At 35.8% G+C, this 27895-nt stretch overlaps 2 protein-coding genes across 2 annotated transcripts in view; both read left to right on the plus strand.

Moving 5' to 3' along the window:
- The first annotated feature begins 601 nt into the window (after positions 1 to 601).
- On the plus strand, positions 602 to 10120 carry LOC128991015 (transmembrane protein 11 homolog, mitochondrial-like). Its single transcript, XM_054413721.1, has 3 exons — positions 602 to 851; positions 1987 to 2207; positions 9147 to 10120. The coding sequence occupies exons 1-3, from the start codon at positions 832 to 834 to the stop codon at positions 9422 to 9424; spliced, it is 519 nt and encodes a 172-aa protein (XP_054269696.1). The 5' UTR covers positions 602 to 831; the 3' UTR covers positions 9425 to 10120.
- A 2794-nt stretch (positions 10121 to 12914) lies between these two features.
- LOC128991021 (ADP-ribosylation factor-binding protein GGA1-like) overlaps positions 12915 to 27895 on the plus strand; it is a 41674-nt gene continuing 26693 nt past the window's right edge. The window contains exons 1-6 of the mRNA XM_054413733.1: positions 12915 to 13051; positions 14548 to 14708; positions 17679 to 17726; positions 19976 to 20161; positions 23230 to 23400; positions 24108 to 24268. Of these exons, the coding sequence (XP_054269708.1) occupies positions 13015 to 13051; positions 14548 to 14708; positions 17679 to 17726; positions 19976 to 20161; positions 23230 to 23400; positions 24108 to 24268 (764 nt within the window). The 5' untranslated portion in view covers positions 12915 to 13014. The remainder of the gene's footprint in view (positions 13052 to 14547; positions 14709 to 17678; positions 17727 to 19975; positions 20162 to 23229; positions 23401 to 24107; positions 24269 to 27895) is intronic.

Here is a 27895-nt window from a genome sequence, read left to right on the forward strand (position 1 = left end):
GTAATGCGATTTTTTTATTGATTTATAATCTGAAACAAAGCTGTAAATAGTTTCGTTTTAAAACTACTGTAATTAATTGCTTGTATTTAAACTCCTAAAAGAGCATGCGAGACTTACTTCCGGTTATATTTAAGTGCGATAATGTGCAATACCTATATGTTTTAAATGCAAATTTCATCCCCTTTACACATGTTTAGTAAGCGGACAAAGATAATAAATAAAAATTGATATGTTTTACAAGAACTTTAGATGTTAAATTCTTGTTTTCAATGGACCTGAATCTTTAGTTTTAAGTTTTAGGTTTAGTCATAGATAAAACATACTCCCTTAGTGTTATTCTTCAATATTTGGCTTCAGTGACTTTTGCTCTGAGCCCGTGTATTTTTTTTTTTTGCAATAAAACGTTTACGTGAGCTGCATGGTTATAATATAAACTAACTTTTGAAAACTATTTTTTATCTTTATGCAACAAAACAGCCAATCCCTAATTTATTTGTAATTTACACTCATCTGTGTTCTTCGCCTTCTCCCTTTTTTGCTTCGGCCTTCGTTTCGTGTTAATCGTGTTTCGTTGTTTCGTTATTCGTTCGTTCGTGTTCGGTTCGGCTTCAAGTCTTCTTCAAGTGTATTGTGTTTCTGTGTTTGTGTAGTGTAATTAATTACGAATTACGACCGACTCTTCTAATCATATTCCTAACCCAAGTTAAATTTATTTAAATTTCAATAGAAAATAACTACTAATCAATGCACAATCCCTAAAGTTTGTGATTACTGTTAATATTTAACTAACCTAATCTATCTTCCGTTGTTGAGGTTAAATTTCTCACCAAAATGTCATCGGGCAGTGAAAGGTAATTTACAAAATAATAAATTGGGTAAATTGTATATTAACTTAGAGGCATAGGCCCCTAACCATTTTCCAATTTCTTTGTCTTGTTGGTTTTTGTTATACTGAACTATTGTCACAGGACATCTTACTAAACTTATTCATGTTAAATTCCATGTTTGTTTTTACTCGTTTTAGCCTAATAAATTATTAAAATGAGTAAAACGTTGGCCAACCCTTTAAATGCTATAAAAATGTGAAACTTTTAGGCTAAGTCATTGACCTTGTAAATCAACTTAAATTCAGGCCATAACTTAAATAGGCCTACAGGTACACGGAATTAATGTGCTGAACTTAAACTTAAAGATAAACTTTCACGTTAGCCTAGGCCTATGGTATCTTACTTATTTATCTGGATGTTTGATCATTAGGTTTTGGGTTTAAGTTTATGATTTTGTAGCCCTTTTATAGTGGATATACGTGCTCTAGGCATGTAATTACCTGTCAAGTAAGTTAATTTATATTTGGTAGATGAAGGGTACCGGTATGGCTTTAGGTTATGGGAATTTTTTACGGGGAATGGGGAGGGGTACGGCGATGGTTCCATTGGATTTCTCACCCAATAATAGGGGGTGTATGAGGCTTGGAATGTCTTACCCAAAATGGGTGAAATAGGTACCGGTAAGTTAAAAGGATTAGGCCTAGTGAGAAAATTCCTGTGAAAAATTCCTACTCCACAGAGCCATACACCTACCTGGTTGGAATCTTTGAGACAAAGATAATACTGAAAGCGATAATACAGACAAGTTTTACCAACTCATGTAAACTAAAGTAAGTTAAAGTCTTTTTACCGTTCTAAAAGAAAACTTAAGCCTATCCTACTCAACTCCTTTGTCTGCCTATTTTGCTAATTGAAAAGCCCCAATGGCCATTACCTTAACATAGGCCTACAATTAAACTTATACAAATTTAACCCTGAAATACTGAAATACCGGTACTAAGAAGCCACAGTTCCGTAAATGTTGACCAGTTCAGGTACTGTTTTTTATATAGCTTAGGCCTATGACAATTATCTGAAATGTTGTCACACAGTTTTTGGTTTTAAGATATACAACAATCCAACTATGTGTACTGGTACATGTTACTCTCTATTATTATAGGGACTATGATCCGTCAGAAACTGCTATCATCAGGGAGGTCTATGACAGTGAGAATGCTCATGAAGCTTTTGGTGAAGAGCTGGAGAGGGCACTAGAAGCTGGTTGTCATACAATAATCATTGAACCATCGCGTCTAGGTGATGAGACAGCGCGATGGATAGCTGTTGGAAACTGTCTGCACAAAACAGCCGTAGTTGCTGGTCTAGGTTCCATTGTCACAGGTAAGCCTAGATACTGGTTCTGCTCCTATACATACTTTTTAAGGATGTTTTTTTTACTTATCTTGCTTTTGTAATAACCCTTGTGCTTGTGATATAAAATATAAAAAAACCTAAGAACCAAATATAAAAACATTGGGTAGGTTTACTTTCATGTTAAAGGGAACATTCATTATTATCGATTTGAAACACATCAGCTGACAACTACGATAAGGATACAGTAAACAAATATTGTTCAGTATCAACAAACAATTTAAAAGACTAGTGCACTTGTTGCTCGAATTCGAGCAATTGCAAGGTATTACAGGCGTTATATTTCAAAACCAATAACAGTCACAATTTCCGATGTTAAAAGAGTCAACTCAAAGATAATGTGATCAATCGCAGCACTCCAGTTATTGAAACTGGAAACTAACTCACTCTGAAAAAGAACGCTCACTCCACTTCAGTTATCGAAACTGAAAACGATTGCTCTTGTTTGTATTATGTGTGTTTACTATGATCAGCTGTAATCAATACAAATTATTGGTCTGTTAAAGTAAACCAAATCTTTTCTTCACAAGAAATACATTGAGATTTTGATGACCTGTTGGGCAAAGCCCAAAGACTTGTATTACCGGTACAGGAATTGGTAAAAGGAGGTGTCTATACAAAAAATGCTGAATTTTGACACATCCTTTGTAAAAATCCGTCCATTATTAACCCTTTTAACCCCAGCGTCCGATATATCGGACGTAAGGTGTTTTGCGAAAATCCCCGACGTCCGATATATCGGACGTCTGTTATTTCATCATTTACTGACCACCTAGCAATCCAAACGCCTTCGAATTCGGGGTAACGCCTTTCGACGAATTGGACTACACATAGAAGTGTAGTTTGTCGTGGTTTCACAAGATTTTCGTACTCTGTGTACTGTCGCTATTGGCTGTCGTCAGCTGTCGTATTGCCGGCCGGCGCTAGGTTCTGTTTATCTGTTTGTTTACGTTGTCGTCTGTATCGCGTAACCTCAGTGAATGTTTCCAACTTTATTTCGTGTTTCATTTCGCGAAATTTAGTGTTAATCTTTTGAAAATGAACAAAAGAAAAAGAGAGAAATCTCCTGTTAGTGAAAATTCGCTGCTCAGGAATCTTCGTGGGGTGGAAAACGTCGAAGTAAACGATGATGAGTTGAGTGATTCTTTTGTTGACAATATTGAAAGTTCCGATTCTGATAATGAATCAAGTTCTTCCGAAAATGAAACTCACAGTGATAGTGAGGATATTTTTGGGGATGATACGGATGAAGATCCAGACTTCGATCCATCCACAGTTATGTCTGAAGAATCTTCAGAAGACGAAGTCCAATCAACATCAAAGGGCAAGACTCTAGGTAGGCCTAGGTTTATGAAACTGACCTCAGTTGTTGAACACAACAAAAATATAGTTATAGATGAGGTTTTACAGTCTCAAAATGTAAATGATACAAATGTTGACGAGGACCAGGCCTCAAATGAAAATACAGTTCTTGGTCATGAAGGCCTAGGTCAAGGTTTATCAGGGCCAAATGAAAATCTTTCGGAATCCATAGGCCCATCAGCTGACAATAATTTAGTCAATAATACAAACAATATCGAACCTCCCCAGATTGAAAGTCAGAGGCCTATACCTAGTGTAACAAATGATGTAGGCCTAGGCCTAGAAAATGTTGATCGCATTATAAATGATGTCATACAAGGCCTATTTGATCACAACATACCAGAACAACTCATAGAAAATGGAATTCCCCCAAATGAGAATCCTCTAGAGCCTGAGCCCACTGAAAATGTGATAAAATGGACTCAGGTTGATGACGATAACGATCCTGGTTACGACCACAACTTTACGTACAATGAGATCCCTGGTCCAAAACATGTACCAAATTCAGACGCCAAGCCTATTGAATATTTCAATTTATTTTTTACTGTTGGACTGCTGAGCACATTTGTGCTGCGGACAAATCAGTACGCAAATCAGTACATAAATTCACTAGCCAACATGTCGCCTCACTCGAGTGCTCGTAACTGGAAGCCAGTAAATCTGACCGAAATGAAAGGGTTCATAGCAGTTATTTTGAACATGGGCATTATCAGAAAACCAACAATAAGGAGTTATTGGTCCACATGTACGTCTCAAGCAACCCCTTGGTTCCGTGAAATGTTTAGCCGGAACCGATTTGAAAGCCTTTTGCAGTTCTTCCATGTTGCCGATAATAGAACTCTTCCGAAGCCTAACGAACCAAATTATAATCCCTGTGGTAAATTTTTACCAGTAATGGAGCATGCAAATCGTGTATTTCGAACCTACTACACACCGCATCGTGAACTTTCTGTAGATGAAAGCCTTGTAGGCACAAAAAGTCATTCAAAAATCCTACAGTACTTACCCAACAAACACCACCATAAATGGGGGATAAAATTGTGGATGTTATGTGATTCTGTGACAAAGTACTGCTTAGCCTTTGATTGTTATAAAGGTTCTAAAAGTAATGATGGAAAAAAAGAACATGGTCTGGCTTACAAAGTTGTGAAAAATTTACTTTTGATTTGTCAGTATTTGAATAAAGGTTACCACATATTCCTGGATAATTTTTTTGTGAGTCTACCGTTAGCTGAATATCTGTACAGTAAATGTACCTTCTTGACTGGCACAGTGCGAAGAAACAGAAAAGGGATTCCAGAAGAAATCAAAGAAAACCTAGATGTAGGGGAAAAGAAGTATGTGCGAAATGGGCCTAATTTATTTTTATCCTACCGTGAAAAGAAGAGCCAGAAAAAACCAGTGATTTTGTTGTCAACTAAGGGAACTGCAAAATCTGTCGAAAAAGTGAAGAGAAGAGGCAATGAAAATGTTATAAAAACAAAACCAGAACTTATCAACACCTATAATATGTACATGGGAGGCGTTGACTCATCAGATCAGATGCTGTATTGCTACCTGGATGAGAGAAGAACTGTAAAATATTGGAAAAAGGTAGTTTTCAATATATTTGCCAGGATGGTACTAAATGCCTACATTATATACAAAGAAAATTGTACTGGAAAACAGCTTACAAGACTGCAGTTCACTATTGAAATTGTTGAGGAGTTGGCTCGTGAATGGTTGAACAGCAAAGCTCGACCGCCCAATATGGCTGGCGCTGGTGGCGATGATGGTATGCAGAACCATTTTGGAATGGAATATTTACCAGATAGAAAAGAAAGGAATTGTAGTGTTTGCAGCAAAGTAAGCACAGCAGCTGGTGGCACTAGGAAAAAAAGCAGGACAGTCTGCATAAGATGTAAAAAAGGCGTGCATGCCGTCTGTTTCAATCAACACAAATGCTAACTTTTTTATTTTTTTTATTGTTGTATATAGTAAATATTGAACTTTTATAAGTGTATAAAATAGTGTAAGTGCATAAATAGTGTGTGTAGTGACAATGAAAACAATTTTTGGGAGTAAAGATGTCTTGTTTGCAATATGTCATTGATAGAGAACATTTTGTGATATTTGTTGGAAAGCCGCGGAAGTGCAGCATTTTCTTTGAACGAATTGTTCTTCATTATTTTCCAAGGTATGTTGATAATATTTATTTTCTATGTAGAGAAATAAATTTGCTATCAGATGACAACAATATTGTGGTGATGGGAAGACTTTTATTTTGTGTTATCTTGGTCTACTTTCAAAAAATAAAAACAAAAATAAATAAAAATTAGTAAACTGACTAATTTTTTTTTTTTTTTTTAATTATGTTTTGTTTGTTGTTACATATATTAAGTAGAGGAATTTTTGGGAATCAAATTAAAAAAAAAATTATTCAATTACAGTAATAAATAAAAAAGTTATAGCATTTTAAGTAAAATTCAGCGTTCCGCATATATTTTCCCTTGGGCATCTTGGCTACTCTATTAAAAAAGTAGCTGGGGTTAAAAGGGTTAATGGAGAAGCAGTGAAGAAGAAATCGCCTTCATGTATTGTATATACAAGGATATATTATATTGAAATTAAACTGTTCTAAACTAACCTAGAACCTACCGGTACCAAACTTGCTGTAACATTTCAAAATTCTTTGAAATGTTATATCTTAGTTTGATAGCCCCATATGCCTTTTCTGTTATCAAACGGAATTTTGAAACGGTAACTTAGCCTACAGCAAGTTTGGTTAAAGTATGTTAGGTTAGCCTAGTTTAGAATAGTTTCATTTCCTAATTCAATATATAAGCTATTGTTTTTGCCTAATAAAGGGTAGATCTTACTTTGTGTAATTTAAATGCATTTCAAGATATTAAAACTGAAGGAATACGAATCGTGAAGTAAAACAAAAATATCGATAATATTGAATGTTCCATTTAACAGGAAAGTACGATACATTGTAAGTTTTTATAATTTATGAGTTTTGCCTACTCAGTAGCTTAGCAAACACATATTTCTGAATAAATAAAAAGTTTAAAATACCTGAATGCCGCCTTCTGGTCCAAGGTTTGTCCTACTGGAAACAAAATGTTTTTTGGCCGTATCTCCATTAATATCCATTGGATCTTGAAAGTTTTTGCATATTTTTGTTCAGCTTGCTGATTGCATTTTTGGATTCAGCGTGGAAAAACAACTGTAAGTAGACATATCAAAATGACATTTTTTATTAGTCCAGTAGGACAAACCTTGGACGAGAAGGCGACAATCAGGTATTTTAATCTTTTTATTTATTGTCAATCAATTGGTCCGGAAACACCACAACAAAAAATTTTACGTATTTCTGGATGGTCAAAATTGGATATAGGCTACCTAGTACAGTACGATACCTTAACACTAATACCGATACCCTACCAAGGCTGACGTTAACCGAAACCCTCGGTCTGTGAGACCCCATTTGAAAAATAATGGACCCCGCTTAGACACACACAAATCGAAACCCTCGGCCTGTGAGACCCCACTTTAAAATACACTAACGATGGGCTTCTGAGACAGGCATGTTATGAACAGACAACCTGTCAAGGTCACGGCACCCAAGCAAAATGAACAAACAATATATCAATAGGTAGGGGAGGAAAAGGGGGAATATTATTGGGGTAATGGAATCTCCCAAGTAAACAGTGTTGCCAACATGCGTTTTTGATAATTCTCTTGGGCCTGTCAGACCGGGGTTTCGGTATTAGTGTTAATTAATATAACCCAAACTAACATTTTTAATGTTCAATGTTCTTTTGTAAAGCGTCGCCCAGCACTGAAATGGAAAATTTATCATTTTAAATGTGAGACTAAGCTGATCAGCAAGAATTAATTAAGCAAGTGTCTGAAAGCTCTTTGGTACAAGCTATAAACACTACTTTTCATCTTAAGTTAATCCCTAAAGTTATTGATTTAAATTACAAAACTACATCTAAATCAAATCAAAATACCTATCTTTTATTACATACAAAATAGACAATGTTTACAAAATATATTGTAGGCCTATACTTAGGGTTGTCATATGGTAATTTGTAAAAAGAGGAGATTTTAGCTGGCGGCCCCCACTACAGTAAATAAAAATATACGGGCTAGCAAAATTGTATACCTACATAGCACAAATATAATACAGAAAAGGTATGGGTCATACACATAAAAAAAATATGTCACTGGGTCGAAAGGAAATACGTTTTTATTAATATTTAAATGGAACTGTCAAAAACGTCCAAACCAGTTTTTCCGGCTAGGCATATTGACTCATTTGTTTATGTTTATTAATCTATACCGTTTCTGTTCAATATTCGTGCTGCAATGTCAATCTTCAAAATATGGTACGCGAAAGCATAAAATTTACATCTTGCTTATCACATCTCACTAAAAATATAAAATAACATAAACAAAACGCTGTCTCTCTGCTAGACTCGGTTCGGCTTTGGTAGGGAGTGAACACGGATGGGATAACTTTGGACTGGCCGGCAGACGCAAATTGAAGGACTGGGAGCAGTGAAACAGACGATAAACTAAGGACAAAGGACGTTGCTGGCCAAACCAAAGTGAAACTAAGAAATAAAAAAAAAACTTTAAAAGAGAAAACAAGAGTTTTTCAGCCACAGTCATTGCATAGCAATATTTGCGAGCCCAAACCTTTATTTTATTCCAAAAGTGCCGTAATACAATGTATTTTAATAGAGAGTGAAAAAAGAGGAATTTCTCACTTTTTGCAGAAATCCCCTGGAGCTAAATTTTGAACGTCAAAATCCGGTAATCTCCGGGGAAATCCGGGAATATGGCAACCCTACCTATACTACAATGAGTAAGATGACTGTATAGCTAAAACATAAACAAAATTAATTCCACATGGTAAGAACTCGTGCGTGGGAGCGAGCTGTATTATGTTATATGATAAGAAAGAAATGAGAAAATTTTATAAAGTAAAAGGAACAAATAAAACAGTAACTTCTTTCTTCTCTTTGGACACAACGTTAGGAAACAATGAAAAGAAACATCAGTGTTTACGGTGATTGAATAAATAAGATTTATTAGAAACCAGAAAAAGTACCTAAAACAAGAAAGTAAAAAAATTTGCTGTTTGTTTTTCCTTGACCGAAATTCTAGTCAATCGGGAAACATAAATTTCCTGTGATATCAGCATACATAATGGTGACTTTCATGTTGAAAGACAAAGTAACATTTAGACTATCTAGTTACTTAATTATTGTTTCTTCATAGTGTTACCATACGGCTTATACAATACAAAAAATAAACTGTTAACTCATTTACTTTTTAACATAAAAGATTCTACTATATTTCTGCTCAAGCCTTCTTAAGGAACAAATTTTTTATAAGGAATAATTTATAAAAAGAAAGGATAAAAAAAGTTTCTCATTAATTTATTTCCAAAATACTATTTTATAATAGGTCTAAGTTAACTGATTCAACTAGTTTATAAAACTTGTCAGTTAATCTGTATTACCTAGATGTTATTTTAAGTCCATTTGGTAGGTTTTGCGTGGCCAGACAGTCCAGCCCTGTTCGTACCCCTGGCTTGCACATCCTTGCTGTGCACCGGTCTATACACAGTCTCCTGGCAGATGGACCCTTGTTGTCAGTACCAGGTGAGCAAAGACCCACACTCGCTCGCTACACACGCCTTGGCCTCCTGCTCACCTGTCGTGCTGGTCAGGAAAGACAACTACCGACGGAAAGCGCTACACTCAGCGGTCACGCTTACATCTACACTACTAGTCGCTTGGAAGTTCTACATCAAGTGTATCAAATGACAAGTCTTCTAGTCAGACTTAGTTTAGGTTGTGACAACAGTATAGTTCATCACAGTAGGTTAAGAATGAACTATTTTATTTTAATAGAGAATGAACCTGACAAGAAGTTTTTTGTTTAGTTCCTACGGAAGAGTTTGGCCAGTATTATTGTACGCAGGATGGCTCGAGGATATTTAGAGAGATGTCAAGGAATTTAAAAAGTTATAAACATTCTTTACTAACCTCCATTTCCTTATATGCTTAATAATTTACTTGACACAAACATATATTCGGCTATGTACAATCCATATTATGTTTTCAATTGACTACCCTCTAGGGTTTACTGTAATCTAGAGCTTTTCTTATATATGTAGGCTATTTATTAGGAAATGGTATTCTTACAGTTAACTTATTTGGCCTGCTTTTAGTGTTTACAAACTCATCCCATTTGTCTCTAAACATATATAAAATACTAAAACATGTCATGTATTTTTTTACTGTATACTTGAAAATATAGAAAATATTTTTCTGAAGTGTTGAAAGGAGTTGTTAGGAATAAGATGGTTGATATTGGAAGTTGTTTACCAGCAGTTATCATCTGAAGCACTTTTGATGATGTTATGGAACAAATTATGTAGCATTTTCTGTTAAGTTTGGGAATGTGAAAACATATATTTGTTGTAAGTATGTCACATATTTCTTTTCATTATGAAAATTTACGTGAATTATAAAATAATTTTATTTATGTACAATTTGTAAACAAAGTTTTTTATTTACCCCAGTGTATTCATAATTTTAAGACGATTTCATTTTGTTGTTAATCATACACCTTATTAACAATGAATTTCAAAAAATCATATACCATTTTGAACCATAAAAACTACTAAAACTTAGTTTGATGTTCAAACCAAGTAATTGCTAATGCATGTTATTGAAAAGTTTGATAGATCAAGTATTTAAAATGTTTCACAACAGTGACATTTCACTGATTTGTTAGAAAATGCATCAACCTCAATTATCCATTATCAGATAATGAATTGTGATTATTTTTGGCAGCAGTTTGGATAATTGAGTGGTATAATGACTTTGTGATGACTGAATGTTTTGATGATATGGTATCACTCCTTCAAGTACTACCATGGTGTAGATAAAATCAAACTTGTCATTTTAAGCTTGAGCCCTGAGAAGACATTCAGTGGTAAACTTAGGTGGCTAGCACTAGTGCTGGTGTCCAGGGCAAAATCCAACACCACTACCTCGCCATCACATATTACACTGCTCACGGTCACAGAAAACGTAGTACGTTACCTGGTGGGTCACGGTGGAGGAAGACACTGACTGTGCCCTGTGTGATTGGAATTTTCACATAGTGCTTGCTGTTCGGGCTCTTCCTTGCCCGTCACAAGTATATTTCCAGCACAACATACAAAAGGCGAAATTAATAATTTTCTTTGAGATTACCAAACTTAAAGCAGGTGGGCAATACAAATAAATCCAACTAAAAATATTTTCTGAGCTGAAAAATGAGATCAGCAGTTAACTTATCCATCAAATTGAACAGGAAAGTGATAAAAATATTGTCTCTTAAGAGGTAAAGCATAGGCATAGACTAACAAACACATAAGTATGACTAAGGGAGTATGTTTGGCTACCTGTGGTAGGTACTGAATCGTTTGATACAAAACACAAGTTAAAAAATATATATGTTTCTTAAGTTTTAATCATTTATAATTACGTCAGATATGGATAATAGACTAGACAAAGTATAATATTTTATATATATTTAATTAGTAAATATGATGTTTCAAACATGTTCCTTTTAATGTTCGCGTGATTACACCTTAAGACATTACATGCAGTCGCAGTCCTTTCTATGGGAAATTTGCTGTATGGTGCATCTCTCATAAACGGCGTCCTCTGGCCAGAAATACTCAAACAGAACTTGTATGGATCATAAACATAAACAAATCACGTTGCCCCGAATCCTATACTAATAGCATTATTATATGATTTCGACAATTATTTTTAGCAATGTTAAATAATGTTTATTTTCGGGCCAGCTACGTCATTATTTGTACTGGTTCTGTTCAAGGTTTTCGTGGCCTTGCCCTGACTGAAATCCGTGATCGCGGTACTGTATCATGATCAACTTGAACGTTCACGGAACGTCATGATCATCATCTGCGTTCACGGTGACTTCATAATAATTCCCCACTTTCGTTGTGACATCATGACCACCTCTACATTTGTATTTATTACTAGCTGGCCCGACAGACGTCGTCCTGTCCTAATGTGGTTTTATGTCAAAATGATCGTTCATTTTCAAGATGAGCTCGTTCGCATGGCTCAATCATGTCCTGGTTGAAGTTGAAGTTCGTTCGCTACGCTTACTCACCTTTTGGTTGCAAATTAGCTGTTGTCATAAAATTAAAAAATAGTGCTGCACCTTGTTGGTAAACCTATATTAACTTTTTAATACTATTGAACATCACAGAATCAGAATCTAATTGTTTAGTTGAACGAGTATGTTTTATCTATGGTTGAACCATTGAACCAGCTGTTAAGATTCTTTTAATTCCATTTAAATATGAGTACTCATAAGGTTAACATGGGAAACTCCAGAGCCACTCGGGCGGAGCCCTTTTGACTGATCTGCACCAAACTTCACACAAACCATCCTTGAATAATGCTTAGTAATGCTAATGCCCATGGTGGAAGGAAAAAACATAGGTGTGCTATTCCCACATATTCTGACGTCACTCGGATTGCAAACAAAAGATCACCTGATTGTAACTGCCAAATTAGTATGTATTTCTTTTGATTTGATTGTTATTGTTTTTATAATAATAAAAACAATAACAACCAAATCAAAACAAATACATATACTAATTTGACAGTTACAATCAGGTGATCTTTTGTTTGCAATCCGAGTGACGTCAGAATATGTGGGAATAGCACACCTATGTTTTTTCCTTCCACCATGGCTAATGCCTAAAAGTTTCATTACAATCTGTCGAGCGGTTTCGGAGTCCATAAAGGACAAACAAACAAACATACATTAGATTTGATAGATTCTTTCAAAAACCAATGGTGGCTAGGTTTGCACATTGATGATTGCGGCAACATAGGAAATCTTGAAACCATATATTTTGTATAAAACTGCGGAATTTTCAGTTATTTAATTTCCTTTACAAATCAAACATTTTATGATTTTATTTAGCTCATTATTGGAGTCAGAACAGGTATAGACTATGGATACTTGAATATCATTTGAAAATAAACCACGATAAAAATATTTAACAGTTCAGTGACTAGTTTGCAAGTATGATTTTATGTTAACGACATCACTGCGAACCCTCCATTGATTATAAATAATATTACTTATCAGAAGTTGTATTAAAACTCCATGGAATCACCGCTTTCTTACAAAGCAGACTACAAGAAACGTATCTCATGATCCGATCGAGTAGGCACTGTCACCGCAGTATGCGAGTGTCAGTGTCCTGTCGTCCTGTCATATTTGTCGTGTTTTATTTTTTATTAGAAAAGTATAATATTTTCTCAAAGTATGGCTTAGCTGTTTTACAAGAAAGCGAATTTTAAATATAAAGATGGATATTGTAACTACCAGCCTTGAAGCGCTAATTCGTAAGTACAATATATTAATTGAAAATGGAATTCGGTTGAAGGGGGTTTTAAATTTAACATATTTATTTTTATTTGTAATACTATTAGCAGTGCAACTAAGTAATTAATTAAGCAGCTTAAGTTAAAAACAAACCTGATATAGAAGTACAAACCCACCTTATGATTTTTATAAATCGTGTTGGGAGTATGTTTGATTCAATTTTATCAATAGGCCTACAATCTCTAAGCTAGGCTAGGCCTATAGCCTACCACAGATAAGTAAGACACAGAGGATACATTCAATGGTACACTAAAGTGGTGTCTTTATTTTGCAGTCTCTGGTGTCTATAGCTAATTCTATTTGTCGTCCCCTTCCGCTCTCCTTTTCCCCTTGCCATCACATACTACTTCGCTTACGCGGTAACTTAAGTTAGGAAGACCCTGTGCGGAGACCTGATCTCAATCCTGTAAACTTATTAATATTATCAGCTTGGCCATGTGTTATATTATAGTAGGTTTAGATGAAGCAATAAGTTCCTAATCTAGCTAAGTTGATATTCAGTTTCAGTCATAGCAATTTTAATGCTTGCCTAGTAATGAGAGAAATAAATGCTAGTAGGCCTTAACCCTAACGTTTTGACAGTTTAAGAGTGGCTGGGTCTGTTCTTAATCATTCAGCTGATGAATAAAGCCTTCCCAAAGAAAAGGGTGGTCATAAGTCTGTAGCAAAGCCACACAGTCACAAGTCGTTTCATTCTACTTAAGACTATTAATAAAACTTAAGTACAATAGTCCAATAGTCTATGATTTTACACTCACCTTGCATTTACATTAATCTTTAAGTGCAAGTGGGTCTCTGGAAAGCATTTAAATGTACTGTAACTCATGGCCCAGTAACTTAATCCTAAAATAAAGGTAGGCTAATATAAAAGTTGTATAAGTTACTTACATTGTTGAACAAAGAAAAACAGCGTACAAGCCTAAGTTATAGGTCTAAGTTAGTAGGAAAAGAAAACAAGTTTTCAAAATTTTAAAGGTGAAATCATTCAAATAATAAAAAAAAAAAACTACATTGACATGTTAGCTATAATGTAAATATATGTGGTTATTTTATTGCTTGCCTAACTATTAGAAGATCTCCAGTTTGTTTTAGAAGAAACTCCGTGGTATTTTTATAATTTAAAATTAGATCCAGCAGCTCCGTCAATTATTATTGTACTTTTAAGTGGAACTACACACTAGTCAAAGTCAGTATCAAAGCTACTGAAAGCAACACCCAACTCATCATTATTTTTTGAAGTCTAAATCATCAAGTTACATCCTCATCTTGTAATAGAAAGTGATTTTCAAAATCTTCATCATGATCTAGTTAATGATTTTTTGTAAATTTTTGTTTAACTTACCTGATGACTACCCTGCAGTTTCACCATTTAGTGATCACAACCTTTAGTGTGCATAAAATATACCGTCTGTACTCCTTAAGCATAGTCGTCTTAATAAAAGCTTGTTTTTTTTAGAGCGAGCTACATGCAACCAAAATCAATGTTTGGACACAGCAGCTATTGATGCTTTCTGTGGTCTCGTTAATAAAGAGCCAGAATGCGCTCAAACAGCCACTAGGTTTATCACAGCCAAAGTTCACTCTCTACATGAATGGGAAGCACTTCAAGCTCTTCATGTAAGTAGTCCTTTTAGTCGATCATCAGGAGCTAGTTAGCTTACCATGGATTTAAAATCCACATATTTTTTATAATTTTTTGACATTCTTTTCAATTTTGATATCCAGGTGCAACTACACTTAAAAACAAACACAAATAAATACAAAAAATTAAAATTAATTTTTATTGAATTTTGTTATACGGTAAAACCTCACTAACTCGACTCCCGGTAACCTAACAGTCCTTGTTACTCGACAGTCAACAGCTGACAGGGCACATGGCTAGCTGGCTTTGTCTTACTATTGTGTTCGACTTTTCAAGTTTTAATTGTTGAGTATTCCACATTTCTTTAAAGATTGTTTAGGCCTACTCAATATGTTAACATACTCATGTGGCCTAAGTAATAAACTTATAAGTAACCATTAGTCTGCAATGTATTTATTTATAAAAACCCTTTAAAAATTCAATGTTCTGGACAATCCCCAAACCCGAGAACTTCAGGGTACACAAATTGTCCAGTTAGTGAGGGCTTTACTATTCGCCACAAACATAAGATCTTCCTCAATTTTCTGGTTTAAAGAGTTAGCTAATTGAATAGTTGTCAAATTTGAGCAATAATAACCCAACTGTAGGCTGTAACTTTTCTATGTGCGTTATGGTCAAGCGACTTTAATGTTTGCTTGAGTCCCTCAGACATCTGAACCATCTGTTTTATAAATAATTTTTTAAATCCAAAGTGGGAAGCTACTGCACTCGTAATTTTGTAAATGAATAGTTTAATCCATTGTATTTAAAAAATAAAACTAAGACCAATACAAAGAAAATTTCAAAAATAGCCATTCACCAATGGTTTCTTGGCTTCATAGAAAGCATAAACCTGGCGAAATAAAAGACAAGAGTTGCTACTGTACCCTAAGATCTAACCTTTTTCTCAAGGGAAAAAAAACATCCCCACTCCTCCCTAATTGGATTTTCACTGGAATAAGTCACACGGTGTTTCCTTAAATATACAGATAGGTGCATTCCCTATTTTAAATTACGATACATCATATTTATCAAGTACTCCTGGTTTGCTACTACATTAAAGGTGTGTTAGTGAAATTATTAGCTTAGAATAAAAAAAACCAATTTGCCAAATTTGATCAAAATCTATCCATAAACAAGCAAACTACAACAGTTTACTTAATTCTCCTTAAGAATAACATCCGGGAATTTTAAAATAAAAATATTTTGATTTTTCCCTGTAACTATCAATTGTACAAAAAAAAACTTCAAAATAATAAATTATTTGATTTGATTTTTTAGCTCTGAAAAATGGTTTAAGAGAAATATAGAAAAACTATGTATTGACGGCAAAAGAATAGAAAACTCATTCATAGACAGATTATGCAACTTCGCAATCTCGTTTGAAGTCAAAGTCAAATAACATAGGCTTACTTGTTAGCACCAAATTTCGTCATAACCAGATCAGAATTAGGCTTGTCACACACTGTGTCCGGTCCGGTAAAATCGGATCAGGCATGCCGGATCAGGTAAATTTGAAAACCATTAATTTAAATGGAAGTCCCCACACTGCATCACGTCCGGTGCGTCAGGTGCGGTCCGGTAAAATTATTTTGGATGAGAAGCGATAGGCTTCCGGCAAGCTTCCGGCGCCGGAGAGCTTGCGCATGCGCAGATGACTTTTACTCACCACGTGACAGTGACAGTAGCAGCAGACGTGGTTTTGTGGTGATTGTTTACGCTGTACGTTTTGTTACGAAATGAAGTTCCATAAATTTCTTGAAACTATCCGGAAATACTGAAAAAAAAAATTTTGCTGTCCTCAATCAAACATGGGAACAAGGTATGAAATTCTCCCTAATTTATTCTACTCGCGTTTATACTGTGCACCCACAACCTCTTCTGTCGTCGACGCCCTTCCTCTTCCGAATGTAGTTAAAACTATCTAATTTCTTGTTGGTTAAACACACTCACAGTACCGCTGTCCTCGCATAAACTGGTCGCCTGAACTGGAACGCCTGATGCAGTGTGTGGAAATTTGCCGGATCCGGTGAAAAAGACCGGATCAGAATAAACCAGACCGGACGCATGGTGTGACGAGCCTTAGACCTACTCGAGTTATTATGCTTTGGGACACATATTCATAAATAGCCTAGGCCTATAAATGAATTAGAACGAATGGTGTTTTTGGCCTCTGGGGACATTAAAATGAAAAAGTGACCAGGTCCAGGTCTTACCATGACACTTATGGTAATCAATCATCAATCACTTATGTAATCACGCCACTCATCCTACACTCATCTCCATTCATACTTGGCTTAAACACCTACTTTGTATGGTCGCCATTTCATTGAAAAGTATTAAAAAAAAGTATAAAGTATTAATAGCTTATTCCCTATATGGGTTAAATTCGCTAAAAACATCACCACCAGTATCTGAAGTGATTCATGCGGCTGAATTAATCAACAGTGATAAATGAACTTCCTGTTATTTTATATTGAGTATTTATATTACAATTTCCACCAACTTCATGAACTATTGATTGAAATATTTACTCACTAAGCTATAAATCATCTTTTTATAGTTCGGCCGCTTAGAAAACGACCTGCCCGCTAATGCTAAACCAATGCTGGAGGAGGTCGCTTTCTAAGCGGCCGAACTATAGTAACTCTTCTCTGATAAAATTCCTCACAAAGAAAATTTTCCATTGACTATTACTAGCTTAAACAGCTGAGTTAAACATTTGTCAGTAAGCTTTTAATAAAATTATCACCCCTAACCCCTAATAGATTAAAAATAATAATTGGTTGCTTATTGGTTTACCATTGGCTTTATAAAAGTTGGGAACTCTAGTTTAAGCAATTAATTTAAGCTGCTTGTATATTTATTTGTGGAATGTAAATTTTCTATTACGTAAATATAGTCTCTACAATTTATAAAATTGTTTTCAACTTATTACACAACAATTTAAAATGAACTATTTTTAGGTGCTGGACATGTGCATGAAGAGGTGTGGTGGGAATTTTCATGCTGAGGTTAGTTTTATTAGTTTTCACGTTTTCTTTTCTGTCAACTACATTAATTTAGGTTATTTCATTTGCTATATATTTTTTCTAAGATAGCTTAGTTATCATACCAAACAATCTTAACGTACAACTTAACATGCAAGAAACATGCAGAAAGTACATATTTTTTACAATCTTTACCAACTGAAATGTTAAGAGTTTTTAGAACCAATGAAAAAGATTGTTAATCTTGTTTTGTTGGTTACTCATCACATAAATAAAATTATACACAATTTCCTAAAAAAATGTGGAGGTATATTTCAAGTTTACATCAAAACTCATCTTCAGCCTCTAGTAACAACATATCAACAACTAGAGGCTGAAGATGAGTTTTGATGTAAACTTGAAATATACCTCCACATTTTTTTAGGAAATTGTGTATGATTTTATTTATATAATCTGTAACCAACAAAACAAGAATAACAATGATAATGCCATCACGAAAAAAAAACATACCGGAATGAATCAATGATAAAGAATAATCTATACTTATTTAATACGCAAGCAGATTTATTGTGACAATTACTCCTCCGAAACTACTGAACCGATTGTCGTGTTTTTGGTGTCAATGGAAAGAGCGTAACGTGAAGTTGTGCAGGAAACTTTCTTTTTAAGGAAATAATTAGAGAGTGAGGCCCTGGGACCCTTTAAAGTTTCATATTTCTCCATAAGGATAACATGGGAGATGATTTTTGTTTACAAAAACATATGTTTGTTACTTGAAAATAGTCAAAGTCTACTACATAATAGTTGCTGTGTGTTATGACTGTTAATGTATACTACATTTCAATCAAGGATTGTGTACCTTAAAGTTTACCCATAACGGATCTTAATAGGCCCTACTTTATTTTAATGCTGGGAATAGTAAAATTTAGTTGAGAATAAGTTACCATGATTTAGAAAACTTTACTATAATAATTTATGTATTTAAAATCACAAATATTTGACATTATTAAATCATATTTTAAATAAAACAGCTGATTGACAAATCAAACAAATCATCTACTTCATGTGAATAATGTTGTTACACAAACATATTTTTTTTTTAACCAATAACTTGAGTCTTTTTTAATTCTGGGTGTATTTTGAGTTTGCAGTTCTGAAAGCACCGAGCCAAGTAACTTTTATCTAATTTTCTTTATAAACTAACAGTATTAATGCATTAGTACATGAACTTGACAAGTTAGGTAATTAACTGTCAGTATGCCAAGGGGAAGAAGAGTGGGTCCTCGAAAACAGACAAAGGCGGAGGCACCCATCTAGAAAATCCAACTGAGTTTTTAAATATAGAGGGGTCAGTGGATTGCCAAGACACAGATTAGACTAATAAAAGGGGGCAGTGGTTTTATTGATGTGGAATATTAGTACAGTACATCAAAAAGGGCCTCATTAATGGCACAAGGTTTCATGTGATCAGAATGGTTAACAACTTAATAGAATGTAAAGTCTTAACTGGGACAAGTGAGTGGGGACATATTTTGATTTCGAGGATAAAAATGAGCCCGTCTGAAACAAATTTAAGTTACCTTTTAAAATGGAAAGATGCTAATTTATGTTATCTTTGGCATTTGCAGCACAAGCCCTTTATTTAAAGATCAGCACTGTTCTTACCCAGATCAATTTCAGTCAGGAGCAACTATATTGTATGTTGTTTTAAGTAAGGCTACATCTTTTAATAGGATACGCATATTCATTACGGAAAATTCTGACCAGGGTAATCTTCCTGAAGGTAACATTAAGACTAAAATCGTAGTATTCATGGAAGTGTTTTTGTGATAAAAATATTGTTTTTTAGTGTTTATTTTTAAAAGTATATTCTTTAAACAGCATTGTAAGACCCTCAAAATATGCTTCATATGCCTATTAGTTTGATATGATAAAATGTTTTGTTAAATGTGTTTTAAAAATCTTTAAAAAATAACTAGGAACACACTTGAACTTGAACACTTATTAATTTACTAAATATAATACACATACAGCTAGAAAATGGCTGGATTGCTTCCCTTCTAAGGCTTTATTATTAGGTACTGTATTGTATTTAATTTTCGACGTCGAGTCAATATATAACAGGATGAATTTGTTTTCTAAATTCATATGTTATTTTGCGGGGCATTGAGCCGCACAGGTTCACTAGTTGTATTTAATAGAATAAATTCAGCTCCACACAATGTTATTCTACAGGCATTTTTTTTTTCAAAACTCAATGTCTGTTTTGAGAGGTTGGCAAGTTTCGGTTTCTCAATGAGTTGATCAAACTTGTGTCGCCCAAGTACGCAGGCGCACACACGCCTGACCCTGTCAAGCGCCGTGTGTTGGAGCTGATGCAAGCTTGGACCGTCATGTACCCGAGGGAACAGAAGATCAAGGAGGCGTACGAGATGCTCAAGAAACAAGGAGTGGTCAAGGTACAAATTACAGGCATTGATTATTAGTCATATATTTTGTAATGGGAAAATCATAATGGTAAGAGTTATTAATTTGTCAAATATTCCCACACTACAAAATAAATTGATTTGCCTCGTATAAACCCACAGAGGAGGTTCGACCCTTATGGTAACACTAAAATTTGCCTGGTGGCAAGGAGATATCTCAGAAGGTGAAAAATATTACCCACATCTAGTAATTAATCGATATTTATTACATGAACATTACAACTACGGCAATACATACATTGAAATGCGTTTTAACCCATTGGCGCCGACTTACGAGCGTTACTCGTACGGCCGCTGCAGGCCCGGCGGCCGACTTACGAGTGCCGCTTGTGTCACCGCTAGGCAGCGCCATTAGTTATTTAGTTATTATTATTTTTCGCCCTTTTTGTTTCTTCTTACTATTATAATGTTTATAAATATCTTGCTTCTTGATTTGCGTATTTACTCATTAATTTTAGCGAATAACAAACAATTTTGTGTTGCCATGGAAACCACATATCACCAAAAATCAGCTGCGGTAAGGTAAACAAACAATAAAAAAAAAATGTTATTACTTATAAAAGCACACAACTTTTGATTTTTCTACGTAGGGAATCGATTGAACTTTATAATAGTAGTGTTATTTGGTGTCTGGATTAATCTTGGAATTTGTATATCAAGTTTACTTTCAAAATATTGTTTTTAAAATTTTTATTTTTATAATCTTTATATATATATTTTTTTTTAGTTTAGAACTTTGACTATCCAATTACCACTTTTCTGTAGGCAATTTTACTGTGAACCAAATGGTGAAAGAATTATTAATTTATTACCTAAGGTTTTCTTTCTATAGCAGTTAGAGTAAAAGTCTACAAATTCGGTAAAATTAATTGCCGCCAGTAGGTGCTGCAGGTAGCGCATTAATTCCTTCCCCAATGGGTTAAACGATACTCTATCACAACGGTATACAGTTTGTCGAAACACGCTCCTTTCTCGCGCTAAATCTACAATACACACTTCACACCTCATGGGCGAAACGTAGCACTTTATTACATGTAATGCGATATCTCAAGATAACCGATACATAGTGAATCGGTACATTTACAGGATGGACGATAAACTGGATTTTGTGAAGAGACAGATGCCCCTCCCGATATTCTATAAAACATATTTACGAATTGCGTCGCACAAGACAAGTGCCCCGTAAGATTTAATACGTGAATTAATCTGAGGGTGGGTATAATGACATTCGATGTGTTACCGACGCGCGAGACAAGTGCCTCACGCTGATTAACAGGTTAAAAAAACCCACTCAAAAGACCACCGCACTTCGAACCAAAATATTGAGGAAAATTAGCTCGAACTTACGACTAAACGCCAATGAAGATAATTTTGCTCAGACAGCTATTCTTAAACGTACGGTAATATCACTATGCGAGATATATACCCCACACGGAATATTACACGTAACTTAATAAAATACACACTTCGTGAGTTACTAGAATACCACTAATATTGAATCGCAATTCTAAAGGGGACTTCAAATTGAGGAATACATGATACAATAACACTCTCTGAAAATAAAATTATACTTTATCCTCACTTAACCTACAGAACAACAAAATGGTGCACTCCGAAATAAACTTCTACTAACTTTTCACTTTACAAAACCCCAACCAAAATGATTTATTAATTTAAATTAAGGGCCTTTTATAATCGAACCGACGAGACAGATGCCTCCGCTCGATTATATAGTGTAAAATTTCTAAATTGATTTGGTTTCGAGGTGAGAGACATTTGCCTCTAACCGAGAGCACAGAAAACATATTACTTTAACCCAGAATGCCAACCGCATGGTAAAAAGCATTAAGTGTTTTGAGAGAGCTTTGCCTGTCAATCGTAGGCAGCGCCACCAGCGTTGCTATGCTGAGTGCATGGCAACGCTGGTGGCGCTGCCTACGATTGACAGGCAAAGCTCTCTCAAAACACTTAATGCTTTTTACCATGCGGTTGGCATTCTGGGTTATAGTAGTATGTTTTCTGTGCCGAGAGTGAGAACGTTCGATACATTTTGAACTAAGTACAGGAAAATTAATATCGAGACAAACTTAGAAAATCTGAGATTGTTAAAGAATTAACAGCTTTAAACTTTCGGAGAGACACTTGCCCTTTTGGAAATATGCACCGCTCGGTACTCAGCGACACGACACTCACTTACACATCTTCAAAAATTCATTACTCGATAGCTTGGCGGTACGGCACTGAATGTCGTCTGGTCACCTCCTAGAGCTCCTTCCCCTCTCAAGGTCGTGGTGGGGGGTAGCTATATGACGGTGGGGCCTGACGTACTCCACGACAGACCTGAGATTTACTTATCTCGTGGGAAATTTGAAATTCACTGTCACAATTTATATTTTTAAAAGATATACATGTAACTTAAAGATATATACAATTATCTCTTTCTGGTTTGTGTTAACTTTTTTGATAGGCATATTTTAAATTATTTTTAATTTTGTGCCCATGTGTTTATTGTCATTTGTTGTTTTTATTTCAGTTTTTAATGTCCTTTGTAATTTTGTAGCTATAAACCAATGAACGTCAACTACTAACAGGCTTTGCCTTACGTGATCAGAATTATTTTCACACACATTATTTCAACCTTATATTTAATTGGAATCAAGTAGATTTTTCTTTTTATTATTGCAAATTTTACTGCACAATAACTCGTTGTCAGCGTGAGATATTTTAATAACTTAGTTGGTAAATTAATAGAGTTCAATTAATGAAACACTGTGATCACACATCTTAGGCCTTGGAGGCATCTTGAATGTGAGTACCTAATAAAGCATGTGGCAAATGAGATGATCCGAGAACGGGTCTGTGATTGGCTGAATCTACGTCTTGCCATATACGTTACCTAAATGGACACGAACTACATTACATGATCTTCAACGATAGACTTTACTGTACTATATGATGTTATATATGTAACAATAACTAACTGTCAACAATTTAGCATGTGAAATGAGAATATATTATTGCTATTGCATTCTGATTGGTAGGAAGAGCCACTAAGGCCAGTGCCAGACGTACAACCTCCCCCTCCGCCACGACACCAGGACTCAATCTTTCAGGACATGGAGAAGTCCCGACTGCTGCAGAAACTCCTGCAGAGTAAGAACCCAGACGATCTACAGGCGGCCAATCGACTTATCAAAACCATGGTTAAAGAGGTAATATATCAAAGCATTTGTTATTTTAAGTGCATGAGTACAGCATGGTGTCAATAAATATGTGTAATAGCTAACTTTACTTTATATTACTGTTACCATTGACTTTGATTGGCGTAAGTAGACTTCTCATTCTATTGTAAAATCTCAAGCCTATTATTGTGTGTGTTTCATGTTGGTAATGTATAGAGTGCAATCTATTGTCGACTGAATGCTTCTACCTTATTTAGAGTAGATTTTGCAATTTGGGTTTTACAGGGGTTCGGGTGGTATTAAAAAAAATCAAAACCCCTTCAGCAACCCAAAATTATGTTAAACGTGGTCTCGTGTACTAAAAGTTATTTGAAAATTTACAGCCATGAAAAAAAATAAAAGTGATGGAATGTAAAGTTCCAGTTAAACTAACATATAACATTTCTTGCCAAAACCTTTTTTTAATTCGTCGTATCAAATGAAAATTTGCGTAATTTATCTCCTTTTTAAAGCTCTTTAAAATGATGGGCTATTAGATAGGGGTTGCTAATTAACAATTTTAAGTTAACCCCAGCAACCCCTATTTGGGGGTGGGGGTGAATTTCAAAATACCACCTTAACATTATCCTAGTAACGTTTATAGAAGCTCGTTTGAATATATGCAGCCGTTCAATAATTAACCCGGGTGGGACTATTATGGGACACCCTGACAACCCCTATAATTTATTTATTTGTAGGATGAGCGAAGAGTGGAGATGAAAAGCCGGCACTTGAGTGAGCTGGAGGCAGCTCACAACAATGCTCGGCTGCTCAGCGAGATGCTCGACTCATACAGCCGAGAGGTCAGCTCGCCACAAGATCTTGAGCTCATCAATGAACTCCACTCCAGTTGTCTCAGGTAGATTTGTTTAACATTCTATTTTAAGTTATGAACATCACGGTTTAATGATAAACTTGATTACTACCAAGAATTTTAAATTTGATTAATTTCTGCTATGCAAAGTTAGTTACTGGTTTGAGAAGTTAATCATAATCTGTTTCACGTGCTACACTGGATTTGTGAAATGTTTTGTGACAATAAAGTAGTACGGTATTTCATTTAATTCCTTATCTGAATAATTCTATCAATGTCTGTAAGATAGAATATTCAATTTATTTGGGTCGATCCTGGCAGACGCAGATTGGCCGACCAATTATCATTAGGCTAGGCCTATATACAGTAGAGTCCCGTTAGTACGAAATGGTTGGGACCGGGCCCATTTCGGATTACCAAATATTTCGGATTAAACTTTTTTTTGAACTTTTTAAAAAATTTAAATTTTTTTATTTTTTGACTTTTTTTTCGTCTTAGGACGCAGGCACGAGCCCGGGATTGTTTTTCACATTACTTAAGGCTAGACCTAGTGGCTGCAGCATTATCACTTAATAAAATCCATTTGTGATTTGGCGGACGATGTGGGGTCTTGACTGGAATTAACCCAGCTAGATCCACATTTAATAAATATCGTGCTGATTCCACTACCCAATAGCACTCACGTAAACCCTGCCCAGCGTAAGCCAGCTTTGATAAGTCGTGAATAAATTCATTAACTACATTTTTATTTAATTTTAACTACCCCTCGCCATTGAAACTCGCCTGCAGCAACTTGCCCTAAACATGATATCGATAATTGTAAAGTTAATTTAGTTACATCAGTTAATTTATTGTTGGTTGAACCTGCCCTAATTTAGAAAAGATACCCCTTACCCCCTTTATCCCCCAAAAGATTACAATTAATTAGACATTATCGGTACTTTACCAACTGTTGACCAAGGATCAGGACCTCCTTCTTCTTCGGCGACGGATCTCAGACAAACCTGCTTGCCGGCGGTTGGTCTTTTCCGGTTGGAGCGCTAGTCTCGGTCCGACTAGAGCTGTCTGCCTGCCTTTGGATCAGCCGATGGGGTTGACTCTTACCTCAATATATATAATTATTGGCGGTGATGTGGGTTACTCCCACAGCTCTCCCCCGCTCCCCAAAAAAAGGAGCTGGAGCTAGCATGCTGGACCTGGAACTTCTGGTTAAAAGGGGGCAAAAAATTAGTGTTTGGGGTTTTGGTAGGCAAGGCTGCTGCCATGGCTACACTAGACTGCAGTTCCAGTGTTGGCAATTTACTTAGTTGGCGGGGCTTAAACAGTTTATTATAAATATACAAATAGGATAGTAATCCATAAACAAGTAAATAAATATCAATAACAAATAACAATGAATAAATAGTTTGAATTATAACAATGCGATGAAACATATAATTCTTAAAGGTGTATGATCCTGTAGGGCGCTTTTATGTAGGTTCGCTGCCCTAAGGTTAGCATGTTGATCGCATAACTGACTTAATCTACTTAAAACTACCGGTTTGAAGATGAGAGATGTGTTTGTGTAAGGATTGGTGTGTTAGTGTTGGTGAGCGTGTATCCTCAAACTATTTCGAAGTAGGTTGAGGGGAACAATCCGCTCTTCCCCACGGTCATTAGCCCCTGAACTGCGCTAAAAGATGAAAAAAGTTAAAAAAAAACTAGGCACAGTTCACGGTCTAAAAGAAAATAAAATAATTTTAAATATGCGCAAAAAATGAATTTACTCTAAAACCAATGACGTGGAGGAGAGCTGCAGCTCAGGTTGTAATGGGCGATCGCTAAACCCTGCCGCCTTCTGAAGGGCGTGCCTACGCGAAACACGACCTTAGTCACAGTTGGCGACAGGTGCAGGCTCCATCACAACCCTGTGTGTGTATGTGTGTGCTACGGAGTGAAAAATTGTACAGTATGGACTAACCTAACTTAATCTAATATCACCAGCTGAGAGGGTTCATGAGATGCGTGAGTTTTTGATTTAACGGGTGGGTGGGGGTTTAATTGATGTGGTCGTTCGTGGAAGTCCCTGATTCGGGTGAAAATAGTGCTTGAGCTGAGAGACATGAGCTCGCCTCACAACCTTTCCTGTCTTTGGATCCATTAAAATTACTGTGACAGGTGACGTGTATGCCTGTATAATAGCGGGTTGTGACCAGAGTGGAAGCAATTTAGCATTGATTTTGTTGATTGCCTTGCTCTGGTGGTGTAGTCTAAACATGACCCAATCGCCTATCTTGAAGGATGGGGGGTGTCTTCCCTGATTGTATTGTCTTTCGCGGGCTTCTCGTGCTTTAGTTAAATTTTGGTGCGCTTGTACCCATTTGTCCCTGGTTGTTTGGGGGTTTGTGTTGTAATTTAGTAATTGGTCCAAATCCCAGTTTAGTTCTAATGGATGATTGATCTGAAAACTTAAAAAAAGGTCTGCTGGGGAATATCCGGTGCTTGAGTGTTTGGCTGAATTAATTTTGGTCCCAATCAGTTTGATGATCTGAGTGATAAATTCGAATGGCTATTTTGATATTCTTGTTCACTCGCTCGGCATGGCTTGGGTTTGGATAGTATGGAGTGGTGGTTATGTGGCGGATCCCTAACTGAAGACACATGTCTGAAAATTCTTTAGATGTAAAAGACGAAACGTTGTCTGACACCAGATATTTTGGGAAGCCGAAGTAAGCAAAGAGGCCTGAGCGTAGAAGTGAAACTGTGGTTGCTGACGTTGTGTTCTTGGCCGGAAGAAAAATTGCAAATTTTGAAAATGAATCGACAATTGTGAGAAGGTATTTATTTCCTTTCTTGGAACGTGGTAATGGACCAATGTGATCTATGAAAATTTTTTCAAATGGTCTTGTCGGTACTTCGGAGGATAAGAGTCCTGCTCTAGAATTTAGGGCTTGCTTAGATCGTTGGCAGAAGGTGCAGGTTTTGACCATGTCGGTTATGGTTTCCTTAAGGGTTGGGGACCAAAAATGCTGCTCGATTCGAGACCAAGTCTTTTTGATGCCTAAGTGAGCTGTGGTTGGGGCTAGATGATAATATTTAAAGAGAAGTGGTATTAATCGGTCTGGAATAACTACTCTGGGTTTGGTTTGGCTTGGAAATTTGTGTGTCAGTACGTTGTCTACCATTGAATAGTTTGGTGGTGGTTTTTTTCCTTTCAATGACTTAATGATTTGTTGTGTAACTGTGTCTTCTGACTGATGTTCCCTAATATCTTTAAAAGCGTCTGGTATTTTAAATAAAACATTGATTTGATGTGGGTGATCTGATGTGGGTGAACAAGCTACGGGTGATGTGATTGGGGGTGGACAAGCTACGGGTGATGTGATTGAGGGTGGGCCTTCCTCGAACATGCGAGAGAGACAGTCGGCTACTACGTTGTCTTTTCCCTTAATATGATAAACTGTGAATTGGAATGAATTGATTAGTGTGATCCAACGTGCGATCTTGCCTACCTGTCTAGGATGGTTCAAAAGCCAGGTTAGTGCGTTAGAATCTGTATATAACTCAAAATGTCTGTGTTCTAAATATACACGGAATTTCTCGAGGAAGTGAGTTATGGCAAGCGCCTCTAACTCGAAGGCACTATAATTTTTCTCGTGTATGTTTGTGGGACGTGAACCATATACCACTGGC

The sequence above is a fragment of the Macrosteles quadrilineatus genome, unplaced genomic scaffold (assembly GCF_028750875.1).
Source record: "Macrosteles quadrilineatus isolate MER2022 unplaced genomic scaffold, UCM_ALF_1.0 Scaffold_1__1_contigs__length_201487025, whole genome shotgun sequence".
NCBI classification, from domain to species: domain Eukaryota; kingdom Metazoa; phylum Arthropoda; class Insecta; order Hemiptera; family Cicadellidae; genus Macrosteles; species Macrosteles quadrilineatus.

Bases quoted from the DNA above. Each gene is read 5' to 3' on its own strand.
- LOC128991015 (XM_054413721.1), top strand. From the start codon at position 832: ATGTCATCGGGCAGTGAAAG. The intron at 852-1,986 runs GTAATTTACAAA...CTATTATTATAG, and splicing joins ATGTCATCGGGCAGTGAAAG to GGACTATGATCCGTCAGAAA. The intron at 2,208-9,146 runs GTAAGCCTAGAT...TCCATTTGGTAG, and splicing joins TCTAGGTTCCATTGTCACAG to GTTTTGCGTGGCCAGACAGT.